Source organism: Pteronotus mesoamericanus, unplaced genomic scaffold, assembly GCF_021234165.1.
Source record: "Pteronotus mesoamericanus isolate MK-2021 breed Mesoamerican mustached bat unplaced genomic scaffold, CSHL_Meso_final scaffold_21, whole genome shotgun sequence".
Lineage (NCBI taxonomy): Eukaryota > Metazoa > Chordata > Mammalia > Chiroptera > Mormoopidae > Pteronotus > Pteronotus mesoamericanus.
The window spans coordinates 25432501-25457879 of NW_026555310.1; the positions used below are offsets into that span (position 1 = coordinate 25432501).

The 25379-nt window shown below is 35.0% G+C and overlaps 1 protein-coding gene across 2 annotated transcripts in view; it reads left to right on the forward strand.

Moving 5' to 3' along the window:
* Positions 1-25379, forward strand: part of LMO3 (LIM domain only 3) — a 51808-nt gene that overhangs the window by 982 nt on the left and 25447 nt on the right. Inside the window, exons 1-2 of one of the 2 annotated variants that reach the window (XM_054590911.1) lie at positions 257-312; positions 4289-4502. In XM_054590911.1, the coding sequence (XP_054446886.1) occupies positions 288-312; positions 4289-4502 (239 nt within the window). In that variant the 5' untranslated portion in view covers positions 257-287. Of the gene's footprint in view, positions 1-256; positions 313-4288; positions 4503-25379 lie in introns of those variants that run through there. The other variant, XM_054590912.1, reaches the window with a different exon arrangement.

Sequence of the window (25379 nt, forward strand, 5' to 3'; positions counted from 1 at the left end):
TAGGGAAGCATGTGGCTTTGTCATTCGCCATCATTTTGCACACCGCCACACTGCGAGGGGCCCTGCGTGTGCGCCGCGTCTCGTCTGGCCGCGCTCATCCCTTCCCCCACCCCCTGCCGCCACTCCGACCGGCTCCCAAAGTAGCTTCACAATAGTCGGTCCTCAGTGGTGTAGGCTGCGCTCCAGGTCCACACTTGAGCTAAATAAGGAGACCCCCTTCTACGTCTACCTTTGGGCTTGGTGCTCAATGCGAAGCCGCTGCAACTCAGGCACGCCTAAGTCAACTCATGCAGAAAAAGGAGAAAAGTTTTGGTAAGGTTACAATCTATCATGGATGCACTTTGCCGGCGCTCGGCACTCTTGGCTGCTCAAAAGCCTCCCTGCTCTTCCGCTGCTTTTGTGTCTTTTTAAAAGATCCAAAATATTATTGTTGTAACTGCTTTGAAAGACTGCTGCTTAAACCAATTAATCTGGCTAGGTGCAACAAATACTGCTACATTCTTTGCAAATCATCCCTTGTGTGGCTGCAAAGACACAACCACAAAAGGCTGGAGCATAACTCCGCAAGGGATTCTTTGTTAGAGTGTATGTATGTTTCTTATTTTTTTTTTTTATTTTGCATGTGAGCTGCATCAAAATTGAACTCAGTCTTGCAAATCTCTTGTTGGCCTTTGCCAAGCACTAGCACTTTGCTGCCATGGTAACTGTAATTAAACTGATAAGAGTGGAAAAATGTCAGTATCTCTGAGCCTTGCAGCTGCATTGGAGAAAAAGGGAATCAAATTGGTTCCCAGCTCCATTGCTCAAAAAGGGGAGGGGGTGGTGGAAAGATGGGGAGGGGCTGTTGGGAGTTGAAGGGGCAGAACAGAGTTAAGCAGCTCCAGCGTCTGCGATCTGGGGACATCTATTTGCATTGTTGTCCCTTAGGGGGCTGCAGCCTGTAGGGATGCTCTGGGCCAGTGAACAGAGAGAAACAAGCTTTTAGGCCCAATCCAGTTCTCCAATTGGGGCTGGGGGCTGGGAGAGGATGAAGATGGGCAGGAGGAGAGAAAATCTTTTGTTTGGTACCTCTTGGCAATCGCATGGCCATGTTGGCCAAATTCTTTTAATCTGTGTCACTGCTCCCAGCTGCAGAACCTGCATTCCCATTTTAGCATCTTCCTGAGGCATCTCATCTTTGCCAAGCCCCTTTATGTATTCCCTCTAACAATTCCTTCTCCCAAATTGTTCTCTGTGAATCTTCCGACGGGGACAAGACTGGGACAAAATGTTTTCCATTCACTATGTGTAGTTAGTCCAAAAATATAAAAGACTGTGTCTAAGTGCTGCAAATCTTTTATTATGATTATTTTTTTAAACCCCTGTGTGTTGTGGAGTTGTGGTTACTTTGTTGTGTTAACTACTGAAGCTGAGACTGCGCGGATGAATGGCACAGAACAAGGGAACATAATGGAGGCAATCAACCGTTAGGCTGCCTCACAATGCAATCCAGGCAATTAAAAGCTCACCAGAGTTTAAATGAAATGGTTCTACTTATTTCTGCACACCACACTGCACAGGCTATTATTTATGTCTTTTTTTAAAATTATGATTTCCCTTAAACTGTCAAATAACTCAGAATGGCAGGGTCTCAGAGGCAATAAGAATTTCCCTCAGAACAATTTACATGCCAATCTAAAACTAGTTGAGTCCTGATGTGCTACGAGCAACTTGTGCAATGTTTCTCAGCTCCAAACGCATAACTCTACCCAGACCAGTTCTTCTGGATAGTGAGAGGAGGCTGCTGACTGCTTTATGCCTTTTAGGTTTATGGCAAAGCAGTGACTACAAAATAGTTCTTTTTCTATGACTAGTAAAGTTGTAGAGTATCGAAAAGATTTCCTTTTCAAGAGAAATGTGAGGATATTCTCTCAAAGAAAGCACCAGAATGGAGTGTAAAATATCAAACTCCTTTTATGTCCAAGGCCAAACAGAATGCAAGAGTTTCAAATATTAATTGGCCTCTGAGTGCTAAATTAAAATGTCAACACAACAAAAACATTTTGTGAAGACAAGCAGGGTAGTGTTGCTTGTGCCAAACGTTGGTATTCCCTGTCTTGGTTGCAAAGCATTTTGAATACAGAGAGCTGACCTTCCACACTTGATGGTAGTAACAGAACTTGGAAATATGGCTTAGCTACAACTAAAAAGGATTTTTAAAAAATTTAGCTTTATGATATGAAATTAATAGCCTTATAAATTGGATAATTGGAATAGCCACTCACAACATAACTCTAGATGTTTACAGTAATGAAATCCAGCGTGTCACTTGGAAATCAAAATTTCTCCCTCCCCATAGGTGTATGGTTAAGAGACATTAGGGTATGATCTGTACTGTAATTAATGGGATTCATTCCTTGTGGAACCTTGTTAGAAGGCAGTAACTAGTTCTGATCAAAGAAACTTCATTTGTCAGAAGTTCTAGAGATTGAGATTTAGCAGAGCTATCAAGGGTCATGATTAATCTACACTAGACCCAGGGCTCCTTCAAAGAAAAGGAACAGAAAACAGGCTATAGGAATACCACCTGCTCTTCTGTTCAAAGCCAGCTGCTAGCTTGCAGCTCCGGAGACCACAGCTATGCGTATGATGCAGAGAGAACAGGCACCCTGCTTTCCTCCGTACCATTGCCTACTCCATTACTCTAACCAGAGAATTTATCTTCTAGTGGAACTTCAGCATAATAACAGTATTTTGTGTAATTCATGTATTATTTGTAGCTAGGAAAGTTATCCATCTGTGATGATATGGTGCCTTGATGTCTCTTATCAGTGCGATTAAAAAAAAGAAAAAGATAGTGAAAGTAACAGAGGCGAAGTCTTCATCGCAAGGCATCAGAGAAAACTGGAGAAGGTTTAACTCTTTTGGAGTGGGGAAGTACACAGAAAATGCTCAAGATTATAGCTTGGCATTTTTCCTGAGACTTTCAAGTGCATGCACAATTGGTGTTTTGTGTCCTGTGTCCAAGTTTAAAACTTTATGCCTGGGAGAGGAAGCGTGATATAGCAGTGGGATCTGTGGACTGTAGGAAGGCCACCAAGGCTAGTGTGTAATTGTTGTTCAGCTTTGAGCAAGTCCCTTAACCTCTCTTATGCATCTGTATCATAATTTGTAAAATGAAAGAATTTGAAATTGATGGATGTCTATAGTATTTTGTAGTGTTTAAAAGGAGTTATTTCATAAATACAAAGCTCTGATTAGCTGCTCCAGCATTTTTTTTAAAGCTGGGTGTTGGACACTTAGGAAAAGATAAGAAACTCAGGAGAATATACTTTCAAATCTCAGTCAAGGTGTAAAATCCACAGAAACCAGCTAGACTCCATATTTAGGACAAAAATATATGTCCAAAATATAGAAATGCCCCAGTTCTAGTATAGCGTTATGTAATATATATATATAAAATACATTTATGTATATGTAATTTTGCTTTCTGTTGTTTTTCTTCTATAAAATAAATAAGTGCATGTTTATGGTAATAAATTACATAATCCAATACTTCAGTTTTATATGAGTATGTAAAGAGTATATGGTTAGATAATCTGCCTTTAATAAGGACACTGAATGATGCTTGTGAGTATAAGTACTTTTTTTTTATTTTAACCTAATAAATACTTTGAAGTATCAAGGGCACAAAAGGAGGTATTGGGATGCAAACAGGTCATATAGGATTGGTGAGATTTGGGGGTAACTGTACTGTATACTGAAGTAGAAGCACCTTTGCTGCTAAGTAAGTATAGTGTAATCTCATGAGGGTGTACTCTGCTTCCATCATCAAGCACATATTATGTGAAATTTTTAATCAATTAAGAAAACATAAATTTTGACTTCTATAATCTGCATGGACTAGTTTGTTAAATAGCCTTCTTTTAAGATTGTTAGCCATTTACTCACAGTTTATCCTTAAAGAACCATGTTACATAGAGAATGGAGATGAAATTATTTAATGTGATTTAACTTCATGTATATAATGTCATCTCACTGTGTACAAGATGAATTCATTACTTTCACGACTTTGTACATATGACTTTAGAAGTGATTTAATAAGGACTTTATAAAGGTTGAGCTTTTCTGTTTTCAAAATGTAGTTGGATTTTAGTACAGCCCTGAAAAAGAAAGTCTCACACTCCTTGAATAAGGCAGTATTAAATATTTAATTTGTTTGAGGTCTTTTGACATCTTTCAATTCTTCTTGTAGTCCCAGCTTTCTTTTTTTTTTTTTTTTTTTTTTTTGGTTTTTGTCTTCTCTTAGGTATACAAATGCTCTCAGTCCAGCCAGACACCAAGCCGAAAGGTTGTGCTGGCTGCAACCGAAAGATCAAGGACCGGTATCTTCTAAAGGCACTGGACAAATACTGGCATGAGGACTGCCTGAAGTGTGCCTGCTGTGACTGTCGTTTGGGAGAGGTGGGCTCCACCCTGTACACTAAAGCTAATCTTATCCTTTGTCGCAGAGACTATCTGAGGTAGGAATTATCCTTGCACACCAGTGATGACTGGATTCCTTTTAAAATACTTTTGTAAGTGTATTTTTTGTTTCATTTCCTTACTACCAGCCTATATTCCTGAAAGATGTTGACCTGTCAGCCTTCAGAATGTTACCAGGTGCCTGTTAAACAAATTATTGCTTAAGCAGTGGTCAAAAACACACACTGTCTAAAGTGTTTCGATTTGGCTTACCTAGGTGTTCCTATTTAGGGATATGGGTTATTCCATTGCCTGTGTTGAAACTGCCAGTTTGTGTCAAGGACGTATTTGGTAGAAATCAGCATACAAAAATTTTATTAGACCGTAAACTTTGAAGGTGCGCTGAGCATAACACAAAATATTCAACTACCTTTCTGTTTCAGATTTGTCAATCTCTTTGAAATTCTCAACTGTTATTTATTAGCACATTTATTATAAAATTTTGAAAACTTCCCCCAAGTGTGAATGCATCTTTCCCCCATGGCATTTCAAGTGATCACAGCAAGATAATCAGCAAGCATTAACAGCCTCAGACTTGCCAGTAGCTCTATGGAAATTAACAAAGTAAAGATCTCCATTACTGTGGGAAAATGACAGCCACTCTCCTCACTGCAAACATCAGAACAGTTTCAGGACAAGGCAGATGTTCTTGCTTATGAATCCATGAAGCTGATTAAAACTTGCTTCCCAACATTTAGTACTCCACACGTGAACTTCTATTTAAGAAAAATTGTTTTGCTTTCCAGGGAACTTTGTGACTTGATTCAGCTACAAATTACTTATGTTAATAAAGTAGGATTTATCACATTAAAGAAATGATATATGGCATCATTTGGGTTTTCATATTTGATATAATTAATCATTTTTCTAGTCAACAGTAAGTGATTTATTTTGAAATTTTTTTCCTCTTACGACACAAAATTTATCAATCAGCGATAATTCCTTAAAAATCTTGGTCATTTGGGATGGGACTTTCTATGAAATTTAGTGCTTCTTACTATATAGTTCAGTTATTTTTCAGTTTGATTTAATCGTGATATATAAATATATACTGTTTGTTTAGTGGTAGTTACAAAAAGGTGAATCCAGTACTGTTTTTCAAATTCTAGAGTTCCCCTCCTTAGGACTGCATCGTCTGACAGCCTCCTGACTAAGCATGACCACTTGTTACTCCTTCTCTGTGTCCGTAAGTGCAAGAAATACACGCAAGGTGCCAACCATGGGCAGTGACCCTCTATAGCCAGGACTCCCTCATTGTGGTGGCACAACTAGTCAGAATTAATTTATTGCGTGAATTCCTTTAGAGCTGCAGTCTTTAAATGCTTCTTTTTGAAACAAAAATTTCTCCTCCGCTCACTGTGAGTTAGAGCCTCCTTTCTACATAGAGCATTTGTTTTGCTTTAAATGACTTAACATTGCTTCCTAGTTTCGCTTTATCTTTACTAACCAATAAGTCATAGCTTTTTGACTCCTTTTAACTTTTACATTTGCTCACAACTGCAGGATCTCAAGCAGACTTAACATTACAGCAATTCCAAAACACGAAATTTATATAGCCTGGGAAGGTTAAGGTATCCTAATAAGCAGAAAGGCAGAATTAAATAAAATTTAAAGAAAATTGTTTAAAATATCTGGATTTTTTAAATCAAAAATATTAATTCATCAATGAAATACCTGTGTCCTGAGTGAAGTTGTTGTACAGTGGTGTCAATATACTAGCAAGCAAGAAAGTAACCTTAGACTTGTTTTGTTTTATTCTCTCTTATGGTAATAAAATATGATGTTCAATTGCTATTTGGTATCTCACATAAGTGTTTCGGTGACGGGAATTTTCAAAAACATTCTTATATCAGAAATTCTTATCTCTAAGAGTCTATATGTTGCTCTTCGTGATATAACTTTTAGTTGATTTCTGATAGGCTCAAACTTTTAATGCTTGTTAACATATTTAAAATTCATACTTTTTCAAATATAACCCTGCTCCTGACTGCCTATATATCCATTTCTCAGAGTATAATTTCCTCTCAAATCGGTCATTACCACATAAATGACTAGTTGTCATGTTAACAGCCTAAAAGTTAACATATCAAACTAACTTGTTCACAGCAAGCTTACCCCTTATTTAAACTGAAGGTTTGTTGTATATAATGTGACTTCTTTGGCAACTAGTAATTCATTGACACTTGAAAATTGCAGAAGTGAAATGAGAAGTTAATAGGTATGTAAAAACTCTGCATTAGGCATTATATAGATTAGGCCACAGATGTGGTATTTAGTTTTATGTGGGAAGCATGTAGTTCAATGAAATAGTTTGGATGTTCACTAACAGATGTCTCTGACTGGCACACTGAAATACTCTGATTCCATATGTTAACTGGACAAATGCAATCAAGCCAATTTGATTTACAAATTAGTTTCTTTGAATGTATATAAGTAGTCATTCAAAACGTTTATTGAATGCCTTCTATGTGAAAGACATAATTTTAGGTAATGGATGAAATAACTAATAGAAAAAGGGAGGGTGTACCTAAAACTGTTACTATCTGATTATTCAATAATTATACAAAATATGCAATATGACCAGTGAACAAGTACTATTCTGTGGCTCTTTCCCTCCTAGTTCTGCACATTTCCTTTCTGTGTTTTGCACAGCCAATGCATAACCATTTAAATCCTATTAAAAATGGTTTGATTTGGTTTTTGGCCTTTGGATATTACATAATTTCTTTGAGGCACCAGACAAGCCATAAATAACTTACAGGTTTGTATTTCTATGTCTAAATCACTAGGCATCTAAGTAAGAATATGGAAAACGATAAAGAAAAAATAGTTTACCTGTACTAATAAGTTATGTTATGTATTATCCTGTGCTAGATGTTTTCATATCTATAAAAGAATGACACATTTTGCCTGTTGTTTTTAATTTTCTAATAACTTCTCCTTTCAAAAAAAAAGGCCCAAAACAATAAAACACTTACAATTTTGAGCAGTGAGTCTTGAAGTCCTAACGTTTTGTTTTGCGTTAGTTGGAGCCATGATAGTGATGACCTTTTTAGACAAGTTCTTTGAATGATGAATGCAAGAGTTTAAATCCTAAAATATTTTCTCATGGGTTAGCAAAACTATGATTGCAGTAAATGTTTTATTTCTCTCAGATTTTTTTCTCCTTTGTGGCACAATTAGTGAAGTTTAAGAAAAAGAAAAGAAAATATTTTACAGTTTATATGCTGAGTTTCAAATCTGAAGGGTTCACTTTCCATAACGGCGCTGATATAATGTATCTTATTCTTCTGTAGAATATAAAATGCACAGATCTAATGAAAGAGAATTTGCCAGCTTGTAAGATTGCTCTCTGCCTTCATTCATTACATAAAGGAACAGAAGGATTGACTTTCAAAAATTTCCTCTATTAACACGCTCTCTGACTTAAACTATGAAGTCAATCTGCACATCAATATTTATATGCCAAGACATAGAAATGTATCTGTTAAAAATGTATCCAACACATTTATAACTTTATATTATTAAAAGATGAGCTTATGACCAATTAGGATGGAAGCATCTTTGTACCTTGAACTAGATGTTAGAATTAATAGACTGCCTAAAGTAGATTAACAATTATTGTATAAAAATAGCAAAGTTTAGTAATGGTGCTTACAGGGCTGTAATCACTGCCAAACTATAATCTTTATTTCAGGTTCGAAAATATGAATAAAGTAGTTAATGTATAATCAGCGTTTTAGAATTGAGATTTTGTAAGAAATTAGATCCAGGGGAAATAAAAAAATACATTCCAACTTGGAAGAAGTATATAGTATCAGAATTTATCATTCAAGCTTTGGGGTAATTGTTGCTTGTTTTTTTTTGTTAAGCCTAAACTTTTTACTTGTGGTATATTTTAAGCATTAAGTCGATACAGGCCGTATCTTGTATCTCTATGAATGGTTTCTTACCAGAGAATGTGTGTTCGAAGCTGGTTTCTGTGATATGTGCCATAGAAGCTACTTATAGCTCTTCCTATACGAGAAGCTGAAAATGTCTTATATAAATTTTAATGCAATTTGCTATTTTTATATGTGAGGATGATTTCTTTCAAATGAAACTCCCAAGAAAGAACGATGCTTCATGCTCCACCAGAGTTGCCAATTAACAAAAAGGATTTGAAGTTGCTCTGCTTACTACAAATTAATGATTTAATATAATAACTTTAAAACAGAAAACTAAAATCATCTGCTACATACAGCATTAATCTAGCTAACACTTTATTTCACACTGATCAAACTTGGTGCCTCTTAATTTTTACATAAGGTTAAATTTATATTAGTACATGAATAAGGCTTTAAAGAAATCGTGAACATGATGTTAATATTATTTTATCCAACAACTTAGTGCATCATATTTTAAATGTTAAATAAAATGTTCATTCTTTTTTCCTTTATTCTCATCTTTTTACTATTAGGCAATTGAAAATATCTTCCCTGGAAAGTAATGAATTCTTATTATTTGAAAAATAACTTTGATTTTTAATTCTGAAAGTTTAAGCTTTTATATGGAGTGGAACTCCTCTCAAATAAACTTTTCTCTACAAGCTTCACTGAAGCTTTCTTAATGCTTTATTATAGTCATAACTTTTATCATATTTAAATTGCTAAGCTAATCTTAATATTATGAAATATTTTGACATATGAGTATATTAGCCTCTGTGGTCTGTTAAAAAAAAAACTACTATATTCTTTGCAAATTTTCTTCCTTTATTTGTAGCCTTATAAAAAGTTTTAATTTTAAGTCAGTTTTTCTGTTTGTTATGGTAAAGTGTTATTGAATTCTATTTTAAGTATTTTAGACTATATACCACTCATGGGCCAGTATAAATCAGAAGAGATATTTTTATTTTGTAAAATACTTTGGGAGAGTGCCCTAGGCTTCGGAAAAAAATTGATGGATTCATACCAGACTTCCTCAGTGTCAACTTCTTTGCAGTAATCTCTTTAATATATTTCATCTACAAGGACAACTTTTTATTGGTAAATGTTACCTATAATATCTTTCTGTCCTTAATTCTGTGTTTCATCCATTTTCAGTAAGTGATTATCTAGTAGAGTTATTTTAGTTTTGTGGCTTTTTGTTTCAGTTTGTTTGACAGATGAGATATTTTCTCTGAAAAATCCATCCCCTCCCCAGCCTAGAATATTAGAAGTACAAAAATACTTTATACTATTTTATATCTTTGCCATTTTTTTATCTTTTTATAAAGCATGGAATACTTCAGTCAGGATAGTTTTTACACATAAGATGGATAAGTTAGACATACCTGACTTAGCAGAAAAATATTCTGTTTCTACAAGTATACTTAGGATTAAATGCATCTGGAAGACCTACATTTGAGAATTGCTAAAATTGCTTATTTTGCACTTTATAAATACATAGAACTCTGGAAAAGAATATCTATTTTTGGTTGCTCTTAGTATATCAAAGTAAGCCAGCACTTCATTTATAAACTCACCATTAACTTCCATTAAGTGACTAATAATAAATTTTAATGCTGTGTTTTGACTGCATAAACATAATTTATTAAGGAATCTCATTTTAAAATATGCTGAAAGTGGTAATTTTGTAAATGGTTTTGATGAATATATGCCTTGTAGAAATGTATTATGTAGTTCAGCTTTCTGCCTCAAATAAAACTTATTAGCCTAAAAGAAGAATTGTGCCAACCTAAACGACCATTATATTTTTCTTCATTACACTGTGAGGCATTGAAATCTTATTTTGGTATTTGGTTTGAAAATATTTTTCATTTTCTATGAGAATGTCTTTTATTACTCAAAATCATATCCTACAACCTCATTTCATCTTCCAAAAAAATTACCTAACATTTCTCCCTTTTATCAATAAATGTTAAAACATGAATTGTAAATATAGGACAAGATCTTGAAAACAAGGGAAATAAAAATAAAATAGCATTGTTCTGTTCAACTGACCAGATGTTTTTTAGAGACAGCATTTGCATTAGCTATGTTCCTTTTAATATGCGTTTTTCCTTTATGTTAATTTTTTCAATCAGTTTGGATAAGTGATCACTCCCACTGATAGATGGAATTTCCCCTTGCTCATCATTTAAAGTGGCATAGGTATATATACGCAAGCAGCACATACAAATATTAGAGTCTATATAACCTTAGAGTGAATGTTAACTTTTGTCATAATTGACTTTTACCAGATCACTATAATTTGCAGGCTTTGAAACTTGTAAACTTCAGATACTTTATGCCAGCTAATTTCTTAGTATTGTAAATTATAGCACTGACTTATTCTTACAGAGTGTTCACCATTCTAAGAGGAAAGACAAGTTTTATAACACTATAGAATGCCTAAATTTATTCCCTTGTGATTTTTATCACCCAATTCTCTTTTTCTCAGCTTCTATGGAGTTTTATACTGTGTATTCTATTTCTGTTTCTACCATCACAACATACTTGTTTTGAGGATTAACCATACATTTCCCTTTTCAGGGTATTTATAAGAAATGTATTTTGAAGTGGAAGTTTATGTTGTGAAGCAAGAAATATGGCAGTTCGATTTTCATTTCTTTAAAACAATTTCTTTTGCTTATTAAGTTTTTTTTGCCTCTTATCAATATTAATGGATACCTTTTCTGTAAAGGAATTAAAATCTAAGCCTACTCCTTTATTATATTCATCAAGCATATTTATTATATTAACAAACTACCCACATAAGTCACCTGTGCATTCACCATTTTTGCTTTCTGCCCGTATATATTATCAAAAACTTCCCGATAGACCTTTTTCTCTACAGTATTATTTGTAGTTACGTAAAGATTCTAAATCTTTTGCTGAACTCTTTTCCTCCATAGTGCTAGTTTTTTGTAATGCAAAACTCTCTAACTGTGGACTTGGCTTGTTTAAAAAAAATCACACTTGAGATAAATAATCATCTTGGAATAGTCAGATCCCTGATTTGAAGTTGAGAAATTAACATTAAGCTGAATGTATTAAGCTAGACTCTAACCAGCATGTGTTGTTATGATTCAATTTAATATTAAAAACTCTCCAACTGGGCTACTGGGAAAATAAAAGACTCTTAGGAATTCGAAGATTATTTGCAGAGGAGTATACCAAAGCCATATTTAAGTAAAATTGTTATTACCAGTATAGTAATGCATTTTCTACATTAAACCCACCCTATTAATAGAGACAGAAAGTCAGTTTTAGTAAACATAAATATCAAATATGACAAGGACTAGTAGCGGGCAGGGAACTTCATAAATTGTGCTAACGCTAACATTGAATAGCAATCTTAATACCACAGAAACAGGAACTTCCCATCTCACTTACGCTGTCGGGTCCCAACAGTCAGCCTCAAGGAGAAAACAGCAAATGTTCGACTTTGCTAGCTTATTCTTACTTCATAAAACTTTTAGGACCATATCATTTCTCTTATAACAATTCTCACAGAGATGCATATGATTTTTGAAGTTATTTTATTCTTTTCCTTGACTGTAAGGGATTTCAAAATCTCTTAAGTAATGTCCCTTGATAGATTGCTCACAATTCCCCAAAAATAGCAGTCAACACTTACACTTTAAGATCCCTGATGGCATTGGGCATGATGATTATTTTGTGTTTATGAACTGCTCAATACAAATATGTTCTGACCAGTAGCTCCTGTTCGACTATGTCAGATGAGCGATCACTATCTCCTCCTTTGCCTGGTTGGATGGGGGCAGCAGTGGAAGAGACAAATGGAAAAAAACAGTCATAACTTCTAACACTAAAGATGAGTATCAGTTTCAATGGGCAGGTTGATTTGTATTTTGCAGACGAGAAGTTCAACTATACTGTGAACATAATTTGAAAGCCCGTAAGTATTGTATGTAAATAGCCATTGATGGAGGGATCATTTGTGCTTTGGGAGATACAAAGAAATTATAAGCTATTGAGTTGCCTTAAAACTTATAAACTAGTATTTTCTGTAGCCATTTATTACAAAAAAGTAAGAAATGTTCTGAGCTACAAAAATCCTTTCCACAGCACACCCTTGATTATAGTAGGTACTATTGGTGTTTATATTTATGATCAGGTTTTGCTCTCTCTCTAACAGTTTAAAAAATGAAACCATTTAGTCAGTTAACAAATGTTTAAGTGCCAATACTTTGTTTTTATAAATAATAAATGTAGCATATTATATTTCTAATTGATTTTATATAATATATAAATATAAAATTATTAATATTTTACTAGGCAAAGAATAAGGGCCTCAGTCTGGGAAACTTGGGAATAACTTAATGGCAAGTTATTTTGCATATTTTCTACAACTGATGTAGTCACCATTGTTGTTAAATAACTATAATATATGAAGAGTTTTAGTCTAATCATGTCACATGGGGCCAATGTATAGACTGAGAAAAGGTATAATCAAGAGATAGTAGAGAAATTTTTAAGAACAGAGGTTCTAAAAAATAAGTAAAACTTAAGCTCCATAAAAATCATTTTGTAAGCCAGCAGTCCTATAATAAAGGCTGAGCTTTAAGCTTCATAGTTATATTTTGGATGCAGAGTAAGACAGATTTAGTTCTGTGACTTTCATGCTGTTTGCATTGTTTCATCTCTTATCACAGAGACTGCTAAAGTATCAACAGAGGTACAATTAACATCCCTTGCAAAATGCTTCGTATCCTTGGGCCCTATTTTCCCATTCAACAAATATTATGCTGTATACTCTAAGTACTGTACAAAGCCCTAGATACAGCACTGAATAAAACACAGAAATACCTCCGACCCTTTTAGAGCTTATATTCTAGTTAAGGGAAGCAAATTATCAACAAAATAAGTGCTGAGTACATTAGGAGATGATAAACACTACAGGAAAAATAGAGCAGTATAAGCGGTTTGCAAAATCTGTGTTGATGCCTGTGTATGTTTGTGTGTGTGTTGGTGCGGGGGGCATTGGGAGGGGAAGGAAAGGGAGGAATGGAAAGAGAAGGAATTAAAAAATTAGGTAGAGTGCACAGGGACAGCCTTGTTGAGATGGTGACGAGTAAAGACCTGAAGGAAGTGGAGGAGCTAGCTATGAGGTTGTGTAGGAAAGGACATATTGGGCACAGGGAACAGCTAGTATGAAGGCCTAGAATAGGAGCTTGTCTGATGTGTTTGTGGAACATCAAGGATGCTAGTGTGTTTAGAGAGAGTGACAACAGCCACTATGTGGTCCTGTGGTATCCCCTGTTGCTGTTACAACCTAGAGTGCCCCTTTTCTAAATGCCCTCTAAGGAAGTGGTAATATAGTCGGCCCTTCATATCCACAGGTTTTGCATCTATGGAGTCAACAAATTAAGGATTAAAAACAGTATTTTCAGTCCCTGGTTGGGAATTTGTGGATGCCAGGGGTCTACTGTATGCATTGTTCTACATCATTTTAAGAGGCTTGAGCATCTGTGGATTTCGATATCCTCAGGGGTCCTGGAACCAATGCTTTGTGGAATACTGAGGAATGACTGTTTCCATTTGATAACTGCTATGAAGTTTATTCAATTAGGCTATTATGGACTGAATTCCCTTCGGTATCGCAGCAGTCATCTGCAAAATTGAATGAGATTATTTTTCGTTTATTATTTACTGGTAGTGTTTTTTAATGTCTTTTCATTTGGCCCCATGATGACCCTGTTTGGTTAAGTAATAGTTATGAAATGTGAATCCCAAGTAGACCTCAGGATCCAGTCATTTGACTGTTTGTTGCTAATTCATGGGTGATGGTATAGCTGTATTTTAGGTTGACACATCTACATACATCTGCTAAAATGGTTATGAACTGTTTATACATAAAATATTTCAAAGTGAAATACAAAGGAATGCCCATACTGATGAGCTGGGGCTGCCAATACATCATGAATGAGAGTAACAGCTTGGCCAAAGATTTTCTTAAACTCGACCCTGATCACAAAGTAATTGATATATTCTGAACACTTAGGTAATAAAAACTGCAAAGAGGTGGATTTCTCTAAAGCTGACAATTTTCTACTCTTGAAGTGAAAACATCAGTTATTCTAGGTCTGAAGGGTGAATTTTTCTATTACCTTTAAAGTCAACTTGAGTTTTAGTCAATTAAATTATTCTTTAGTACAAAATATTTAAAATAATGTATTTGCTCTAATTATCATAAACGTTTCCAAATTCAGCACTTACCGAAAATACATCAAAGACATATTGCTGTTTAAAATAACTGATTCCATCCCAGCCTTGCTGAGATGAGACGAATGTTACGTAAGTGTCCTGTTTATGCTTCTGTTTCTCCCCCTGACCTCACTAACCCTAGCTCACTAATTTTAGTTTCACATCAAGAAGAGCTATGCATTAATCTTTAAAACTTAAAGATTAATATGCATCCTTTTTGTAAAAGTAGAATTTCTATGTACAAACTCTCTTTATTTTAAACATTAAATTTAAACTTTAAATACAAATCAAAGTTCTTGAGCCTGTATTTATATGTATGAAATGGGCTGGGATGTATCATGGGCATAGGCCGAGTTTCTGGGTTAATGTGCCTTGGACCTTGGAGAGTAGCCCCATATGAATGGGTGAGCATTCAGAATGGTGGCCGTGTAGACTCTGTACACAAAGTAGGGAAACATACTTTTTCAGAAAGCCAGGAGGTGGTGGCCATGGCTGTATAAGTCTTTATTTTATTTTATGTATTTTTAGAGAGAGGAGAAGGGAAGGGAAGGAGAAAAAGGAGGAGAGAAGTATGGATGTGCAAGAGACACATTGATTGTTTGCCTCTCCCATGCCCTCGGCTGGGAACCTGACCTGTACCCCAGGCACGTGCCCGACTGGAAGTCAAACCAGCGACCTTTTGGCTTGCAAGCTGGCATTCTGTCCACTGAACCCCACCGGCCAGGGCTATAAGTCTTCTCACCTGCTGTCACCCTGCACATCTGTGTGCTTTTTGCTGTGTTAATTTCTAGCAGCCCTCCTATGCTTTCTGGCAGATGGGGCATCTCTTGTAACTGCCATTTTGTCCTGGTTGAATTGAAGACCTATATTCCTAACCATTTTGTGATTCTCAAAGTAGATCAATTTATCTTTCTTTTAAGGAAATGTTGCTTGATCTCGAGCTAATAGTTTGCTTGATTTTCAAATAACCTTGTCAATGATAGTTATTAAACTAACCATTATCTTTGGAACATAGATCACATACTTATTTGACGAAATGTGTTGAGTTAAATGTTTTGTCTTCTTGATTAATTGTGGATTTCTATAGTTAGCTGAAAAAGAGTTGTACATTTTGAGGAAATTCAAATTTTTAGAAATATCTTTATTTTCTTTTGAGAATGTATCTACTGAGTAGTAAACAGAGACTTGTTTTCACCACCACTCAGCTTTTTACAGTGATCCTAAAGTCACAAACTTATCCTACATTTAACATGTACAGTATATTTCAAACTATTTCCTGCATGTTTCTCATTATTCTACCTTATGGAATATACTTCCATCAACTATGATTAATGGCAAATTAGTTATATATTACTATTATGATACATTCACCTGCTGGTTTTACTTTCCCTGAATGTCACTTTATATAAAGAAAAAAGTCATGTGACTTCTTACTAATTCCCTAAACATCTCCCAAAGGAGGTGAGTTTAGATCTAACCCCTAGGTTTTAGAGGCATGTTGAGTAGCAAAAAGGTAAAGAGTCCAGAGTTGAAGCCTGCCCAACTCTGCTACATCTCTATTTATTTCTAGGTAAGTTACACAGCCTCTCTAAGCCTCAGTTTACTTATCTGTAAATAGGAGTAATAGACCCATTCATAGAATCATCAGGGGGTATCATTGAAATACCCTAGGGAAAAAATTGAACACACTGGCTAATGTTCCCATGTGATCTTCTGTTATGAATGAAGAAGAGCACTGAATTATTAATGCTATTAAACATGAGGATAAAATTAAACATGATGATAAAATGAAAGAAACAGATTAAGAGCTTTAAGAATGATAAACCATCAAGAATATGAAAAGCTACCATTATATGTAATAAGATCTTTACCACCTTCTCATTTATAAAGAAGACAGATGAAGAAATGCCTAAATACCATGTGCACCTGAAGTCATACAGGAAAAAATATTTAACAGTGGAGACTATTGGAATCTGGAATAGCTGTTAAATTAAGGTTATAGAGTATTTTACATAAATTAAGATTAATTTAAGTCTTTTGAGGAATTATTGAACATGCTGTTTTCTTTGTAACTGAGGTCGTAGTTTTCTGAAATACATGCTCACACTCTCCACAGTTTAGCATGTGAAAGTTCTATGGCCTTGTAAAACATTGTGTTTAATATCCCATAGGGCAGAATTATATGTAAAATTTCAGCTTGCTCGAGGTTTCCTTTATGGTCTTGATATTTGTATCATTTCCCTCAGGTGAGAAGGACAACTGAATGCCAGTGTCTTTTAACTGATAATTCTTTTTTCACAATGTTCTCTAAACATTTTGATTACATACATTTATTCCTAAAGAAATTTAAGTACACACCTTTAATTTAAATGTATATTTATCAATCAGAAATACTTCATTGTGCAATTTTTTTAATTTGAAAAACAGTACTTAAAGGATAAGATAGAAACAGGATAAGATAGAGAATAAATAGAAATAAGAATGCTAGCAATTGTTTAAGCATCCCAGGGATCTGTGCAGCCCCAATATGGATAGTGCTATTATTTCTTAGTAGTTTTTTTTGTAAGCTTAATTGAATGTTACTTAGTAGTGATACTTGTGAATAAAAAGGGGGAAGACCAATACTTGAGAAAAGAGTTAACAGAGATGTGATAGTTTTTTGTAAGGAAAGGACTCTCTAACATGAGTTACTATGACATGCTCTGTTTATTTAATATTAAATCAAGGTTTTCTTTCTGGAAAATGTGGCAATGCATGTTGACTCTTTCTAATGTTATACTATAGCCACTGGCCACATTAATATGAGGTAGAGTTTCTCCCTCCTCCATAACCTCCTATTCAGGACACGGTGAGATTTTAGACAGATAAATGCTAAGAGAGAAAGAACCCTATGTACCAAAGGCAGTGTTTACTGCATGTAATACATATCATTGTTTGTCTCCTGTAGTGAAAAATACTTGTGTCGTGCTGTTAAAATGCACTCCTGACAGACCAGTGCTTGCTATTATAGGGTCCATTGCTTAAAAAAATGATACACTGACAGAAATACAATTTAAGAAAATTTAACACCAAGGGCAGTCAACCATGTAGGCTACTATTAAGGGGCCAAAACTCAAGGCCAGGGGTTTATTTTAAAAAGAGGCACAGTTTATTTGCTAGTAGTAGGCAAAGTTAGAAGAAAAAAAATCGAACTTGAATTCCTTGCTCTCCAGTCTGTAGAAAATTAATGAAAGCAGCAGTTCAATAAGATTTTATTGCAGAAATGTTTAAGTGAAACATTTTAAGAATGCTTTGGAATTTTTAAACAGTTCCTTGCCATTTAGAAAGCTGTAATACTGCAGTGCGTAACAAATTGTTAGCATTGGATCCTAGGCACACCCAATGATTTTCTTAAAATGTGTAGTCAGAGCTGGTTAATCTGAATCACTTTGTTCATTTCATTTTTGTGTGTGTAGCTTATAAATATATTTGAGATTGACAGTTCAGCAGCACCCACAATTACTACAATTTAAAATGTGAGCTATTGTCCAAGTACCCTTATGGGCATAGTTTGGTAGTTAAATGCACTGGTTTTGTAACAAGGCCTTTTGAGAAGAAAAATAACCAAATAGGAGATGCAATGAGATATATTGGATTTCAGAAGAGTACAGAATGTTCTAATGAATAAACTGCTACTGAATGATGATAAAGCATGTGTTTTTAAGCTATCACATGGCTCTATTATTAGGAGAGAAAATTCCATGAATTTAGATGAGATGTATTATCTAATTTTACCATTTTAAAAACAAATCTGCCATCCAGTAATATTTGATGCCAACTGTGTATGGATTACATGCTCCTTTGGGAGAAAGGTTACAAAAGTAATACAATAAATAATCTGAGCTTCAAGGAGTTTAACTCCGGTATCAGAGAAATAGAAAAAAACAACCTCTCCAGCTATAGAGAATCAAAACATTGTATCTTATATTTTCTACCCTGATGGTGTAGTCTTATTGCCATGCTCTAGGATAGGTGTTGGCAAGCAATTGATCCTGCTAAGAAAGGATGTGCAAAGATGAAATGCAATGTCTTTGCAGATGTTCTCCAGAATTCAGTTGACCTGAATCTGACAATATTATACAACAGATTTTTTTCTGTGAACATGGAAGATAACGCATATTGATGCACATTGTGAGATTTGTCCAGGCACGTTGTCCAGGCCCCCGTGACTCAGCCATGTGTTGCAGCAGACCCAGAAATGTTGGCTGAGGAAGACTGTGGTCCTCAGCTCTCTTTGCCACAGGCATGTGGTAGTTCTCTATCCATGGACAGGTTTTAGTTTACATTTCTAAATTCTGTATGTGGACTTTATCATGCCATGGTATCTCTTCAGTCTGTATTCTTACCAGAGAGTATAACTGAAAATGCTGCTTTTCAATGCTTATTTTTTTAAGTTATCTGAAGGAAATAATATTTATGGTGCATTGCAGAAATCTAGGTGTTATTTCTTCTGATAGTTTTAAATTTACTCTTTGGATCACAACAGAGAGCTATGCACTTGACCTTGACCTCTATTGTTTTGGCTCCTCAAATTTTTTCAAAGAATTATATATCAGAGTTTTACCATTAGCTTGTATTAAAGAATATTTTATAAACAACTGCAAAAATTAAGTGTCTTGGGGATACTGCTGTGGACTTTGTTTACTATGTTGCATACAATGTCCTACAGACTTACTTTCTGTTGAACTTTCTCCCGGGTCGTAGAATAAGAAGAGTTTCTGGGACTCTAAGTGATTAAATAGTGTTTTCCTCAGGGCTTTGAATCATATATTTGTTTACATTTTTCTTCTTTGTTTTCTAGAGATTTGAGCAATCCAAATTTACTCTATTTTCTAACAACAGCATGATATACTAATAAAGCCTCCGGATTTTTGTATTTTCTTACCCATATTTTTCTTTATCATGATATCAGAAGCTATTTATTTCATCTGAGGATGATTTTTGAAATCTTTTAAATGAGTCTGTTTATATAGTTAAACAAATGAGTGAACAACAACAAGACAAAGTAGAGGCAGGAGCGTAAGAGATACACTTAGCTAGATGATTGAAAGGAATTTGGGAAAGGGAGGATGTGATGAAATGTATTCTGTAGTCTAGATGTTATATATACAGTATAAGTGGATTACAATATTTAGAACAGTTTTTGAGCTTACTGTATGTAGGATGAAGATGGTAGCAAATATAACCTTTTGTGTTCCTTAATTTTCATCCTTTTGTCATGCGATTATTTGTCATAAAGTTAATATATTATTTTAATAAAAACATGTATGCAAATCTTTATTTTATGAACTAGTAATCAATAACTTATTTTTACAGTGATATTTGGATGTAAATAAAATAGGTTGAATAATTACCTCATGTAAGGCTAAGAAGGCAGTTGCAGACTCAAATGTCTTCAGGTTCTGGGGTCCAGGCAGGTAAAATAATGTAGTGAACTGGGGTTTGCATGTGCCATTGAAAAGGAGTAGCAGTGATTTCATTTCAGCAGACTGGGGAAACATGAGTCTAGTGTTGCTGATTTCTCTGGATGAATTAGATTTTCTTTTTCTGGATCTTTAAGTGAAATCTCTTGAACCTAAGATATTGACAACTAATTCTAACACGGCATGTAAACCACTTATATGTAAACTCTTAATCAGAACTCTAGAATTCTAGTTTCAAATATCTGATGAGGGTCTCCTATCTGTACCATTGGCTGAAGTGTATGAAAATGTGTCTTAGCATCTTGAATTCTTTCTTTTTTAAAGATTTTATTTATTTATTTTTAGAGAGAGAGGAAGGGAAGGAAAAAGAGAGGGAGAGAAACATCAATACGTGGTTGCCTTTTGCATGCACCCTGCTGGGGACCTGGCGTGCAACCTAGGCATGTGCCTGGACTGGGAATCAAACCAGCGATCCTTTGATTCTCAGGCCAGCATTCAATCCACTGAGCCACCCCAGCCAGGAGCGTCCTGAATTCTTGAAGAGGAGAATCTGACTCTCAGCCCACATATATCCCTGCTTCAGAACCTCCGGGGAGATTTTGAAATTGCTGGAATGAAATAGTTTAAATAATTGAAATGGGCAATCTACAATAGAGAGAACTGCAATGGAGAACTCACTGTTCTGTGATGCTGGAGTCAACTCTCTAGCAAAGAGCTCTCTTGCTTTGTCTTGAACCTCATGGCCATTACAATTTCCTTGGGTTTAAGCAAGATGTTTTGGGAGACCCTCACTGTACTAAAATTAAGACATCAAAGGCCATCCACTCCTAAACAGGCCTTTCAACCCAATAACTAATTATCCATTACTGAATGAAAGGCAAATCCACTACCACCAGCCCTTAACCCACCAGTGTTAATTCTAATCCTTTCTCATTTCCATTGCTTTCCTCATTCTCTGGGTATTTCTACTGTTACCTTGACTCAGCACTTTTCCAGTGGGTCCCTTGGAACCCCTCATGTCATTGCCAATAATATTCCCTACGTCCACAATCTTTTGACAGAATGTTTTTTCCATCAAAACGTTGTGTCATCCATTGCTTTAACTAAAAACAGTCTCTTCATGAAGGAAGCAGGTTTCCTTTCAGCTGTCAACAGTGGCACAGTATGCTTCCTCTTGTAAATCCCACACCCTAGGGAGCCATGAGGAGAAGCTGGCCTTCTCTTTGATACACACAACTATCTCTATGCACCACTAAAAATGCATCCTCCAGTAAAACTCATACAATCTAGTTATACCACTTTACACCCTTGCTCACTCCTGTCATTTCTCTTTGCCACAACGCTAGATTTTTAAAAGGCTCATAGCTGACCCATCTGAAACTAGTGCTCTCTTGTCGAGCCTCTTTAACTCTCCTAAACATCAGCTCTCTATTCCCAGGATCACATACAGCTCCTTGTCCTTAAAGAAAAATATTCCATCTCAGGGATCATAAACTCCATCATATCAACCTGTCTAGCTTGTAATACAACTGTTCATTAATTTCGGGTATTCAGACTTCCATTATGCCTTTTTCTCCTGATTTGGTCAAATCTATCAGGCTGCTGTTCTTCCCTGGCCAGCATGAAGCCACCTGTTGATCATGTGAGTCCATCCCACTTACATCCTTTTATCCCATGTCTGTCCTCTGTCTCAGTGCTCGCCAAGGCTCTAGTCTGGCAAATTGGCGGTGGGGTACCACTCCCCCTTTTTTACTCCAACAGGTTTGAGTATTGCTGGAAACAAGCAAATAAAATATAGATTGATGCTCCCACAGATAATTGGTTTTTCCTCACTTGGCCTTAAGGGCTGAGCCCGTTATTTGTACTTGGCTACCATCCTTGCCCATGACCTTCAACAGCTCTCCTGAACATTATTATAGTTCCCCTTGAGGCCCTTTCTTTGGATAGTTGTTCTGTCTTCCCTTCTCAGCAGATGCCCTTGCTGTCTCCATCAAAATCGAAGCCATCAGCTTTGATTAAATCAGCCTCTCAACGCTATTTACATTGCATCAACGTTTCCATTTATCTCTAACTTCTTTCATCTCATCTTTGTTCCTTTTAAGGCTAATTCTATGTCCTTAACTCTGTTACCTCAATATCCTGTCTGTCTTCTTTTCTTCAGGTATCTCCTTTATCTTTGGTATTTTATTTTATTTCATTTTATTGGTATTTTAATATCTCCTTTTCTATAAGCTCTTTACCTTCAACATATGAAAGAATATATGCAAGACTTTCCCATCCTGAAAAAAAATCTTTATCCCTCAAATATATGTTGGAATTATCCAACTCCTTTGTTGCTCAAATGTTTTAAAGAATAATTTACCCTCATACCCACGTCCATACTTCCTCAGCCTCATTTACTTCTCGTCCACTTGTGATCTGGCTTCCCTCTCTAACTAGTCTACTGAAATTTCTCTCCCTAATATCTAATGACTAAAACCAATGGGCATTTTCTCAGGGATCGTGGAGTTTCTCTTCTAAGTCTCGATTACTCTTTTCTAAAAGCTTCCTACTATCTTAGATGCAGTGATTCTACTATACAGTTCCGATTCATTTCTGGGTGTCTCATTCCCATAAAACACTTAAAAGAGTGAAGGATAATACCCTAGGAACGCTGATCTTATAGAGGTATACTTTTTTTCCTAGGAGATATTATCTGTCTTCATGGTTTTAATTGCTGCTCATATTGTGATGGCTTCTAAATCTCTCCCTGCAGTGCTTTACTCTCCTCCAAGATTAAGCTGTGTATATCTAGCAACTTCCTTGGCATCTGTAATTGAATGGTACACAGGAAACTCAAGCCCAAAATAGCTATAACTCAACTTACATAAAATTATCATAACTCTAATATAGTACTTTAACCAGAGAAGAATAACATAAAATATATAGAAACTAGTTTTATTTTTGAATACAGATATAAAAACCTGAAAAGTTTTAACAACCTTTTAAAATGTATAAAATGGATTATACCCAAGGAACAGGTAAAATTATTTCTGGACTGCAAGGAATGAACACCAGGATATGTTTCAACCCAATTCATTACATTATCCAACTAAAGGAGAAAACACCATGCCTCTGGCAATAATGTGCAAAAACAGCAATTAATAATACTCAGCAGACATCACAAAACTTCCAAATAAAGAGAAGTAAGAGGAAGCCAGTTAAATATGATTAAGAAATTTATTGAAACTTAACAGCAAATATATAAAAGTTAAGTATTATAGAGTCATTTCCATTAAAAGCCAGAAAAACCCAAGGATATTCATTATTATTACTTTTATTCAATGTTATTTATTTTAAAGGTTCTTTTAGCTAATGTAACAGGATATGAAAATAATTGGTGTAAATATTCAAAAGAAGATTATTTTCTTTGCAGATAATTGGGAAAGCTCAAGAATTAATAAGACTCTTTGCCAGACTAGTTAGATAAAAGACAAGGTAAATAGAATAGTAATTTTACTTTAAGCCAAAAAAAAAAAAAAAAAGACTCAGGAATGGAGAAGAAAACAAATTCATTAAGAGTAGTAATAAAACTTTTAAAAGACATAAGCATTAGAGTCCAGTATTCCTTTAAAGATATTCTTTTAAAGGAAAGCTGCTAAAAAGATTGTCCTCTATTTTTTTATTTACATGTATTGGATAAATATAGAACAAGTTAACTGGACTGAGGACAGAGCTGTTTTAATTACGAGGGATGGTTTTACTTCTGTGAAATAAAGTCATTCAGATGATGGCAAATACTTCTTGAGAATCTACTATATTCCAGATACTGTTCCAGTGACTGGAACTATAACAGTGAAGAATTCAGATAAAACATTTGTCTCTTTGTGTAGCTGGTATTTTTAGTACTATTTTTTAGCTTTTTTTCCATGAGCTTGAAACTGTGCTAAGTACTTCACAGATGTAAACTCATTTACCCTTTGGGAACTATTATTGTACCCATTTTAGAGATGAATATACTGAAGCACAGGATGGTTAGCCAAAGTACCCAAGATGCAAGTGGCTGAGGAAGAATTCAGTTCCAGAGAGTGTGCCTCCAAAACCCATTCTCACTGCCTGTGCTTTTGAATGTAGTGACCATGGTTGTAGTTGCCATAGTGCTGCCAAGAAGCATCAAGAGAATGCTTATCCATCTGTGTTGCCTTTCTAAACTACTGGTGTACCACTGCTAAAATGTCAGTCAGTTAAATGTGTGCCCAGGAGGGCATGAATTACCTACCAGGAAACTTGATTCTCATCAGTGGCATGAGACCCCAGATTTTAATTCTGTTCTGTGACACACACCCATTATTCTTCTGGTAATATGTTTTAATGAAGAGAGAAATTTAGACAATTTAGATAGTTGTTTGTTCTTTGGTGTTTCTTAAGCCCATGGGAAAACAGCCAAAACATTTCAAAATGCTTCCTCTAAATACATTAATAATGTGCATGTAAGGGGATTTTATATATATATATATATATATAAATTTAATCCCAGAAAGGACATTTCGTTCTTTTATATATATATATATTAAAATATATATAATATATATTTTATATTTATATTTATATTTTATATTTATATTATATATAAATATATAAAATATATATATTTATATATATAAATATATATAAATTTAATCCTAGAAAGGACATTTTGTTCTTTAAAAAAATCCCTATGGAAGTTTATGACCTTTGTAATCAATGCCTTTTTTTAAAAACTAGGCTCTAGAGAGTGTTTGGGTTGGAAAAGGTCACCTCTTTGCAGTGATATATTCTGTCAAGAGTGTGTATAAATGTGATATACTAGACCTTAACAATGCAATATATTTTGTTGGAATAAAGGACTTCCTCTTTGTTTTTTATTTCAAATGAGACATCCATAGTCTAGAGCTATGGATGATTTCTTCTTGAATATATTATTTTAGTGACTTAATGGGGTTATTATAGAGCTTTGGAATTTTGGTCAGGTTGGCGCCTGGGCCAAAGGCTAAGGCTAAGATGGGTCTTCACCAAAGCTGACCCACAGCTTCCTTCCCGCCTCCCACTCCCTTTCTGCCTGACTCCTCCCCCTCCCCCCACCCATTTATCACTGAAGAGGTGGGAGGTTCTTTTGAATTTATATTGTTCAAATGAAGTAAATAAAAATAGTATTTCTCAAACTTAAGTAGTTTATATGTCCTTTAGAAGGAAAAAAATTCTCTTA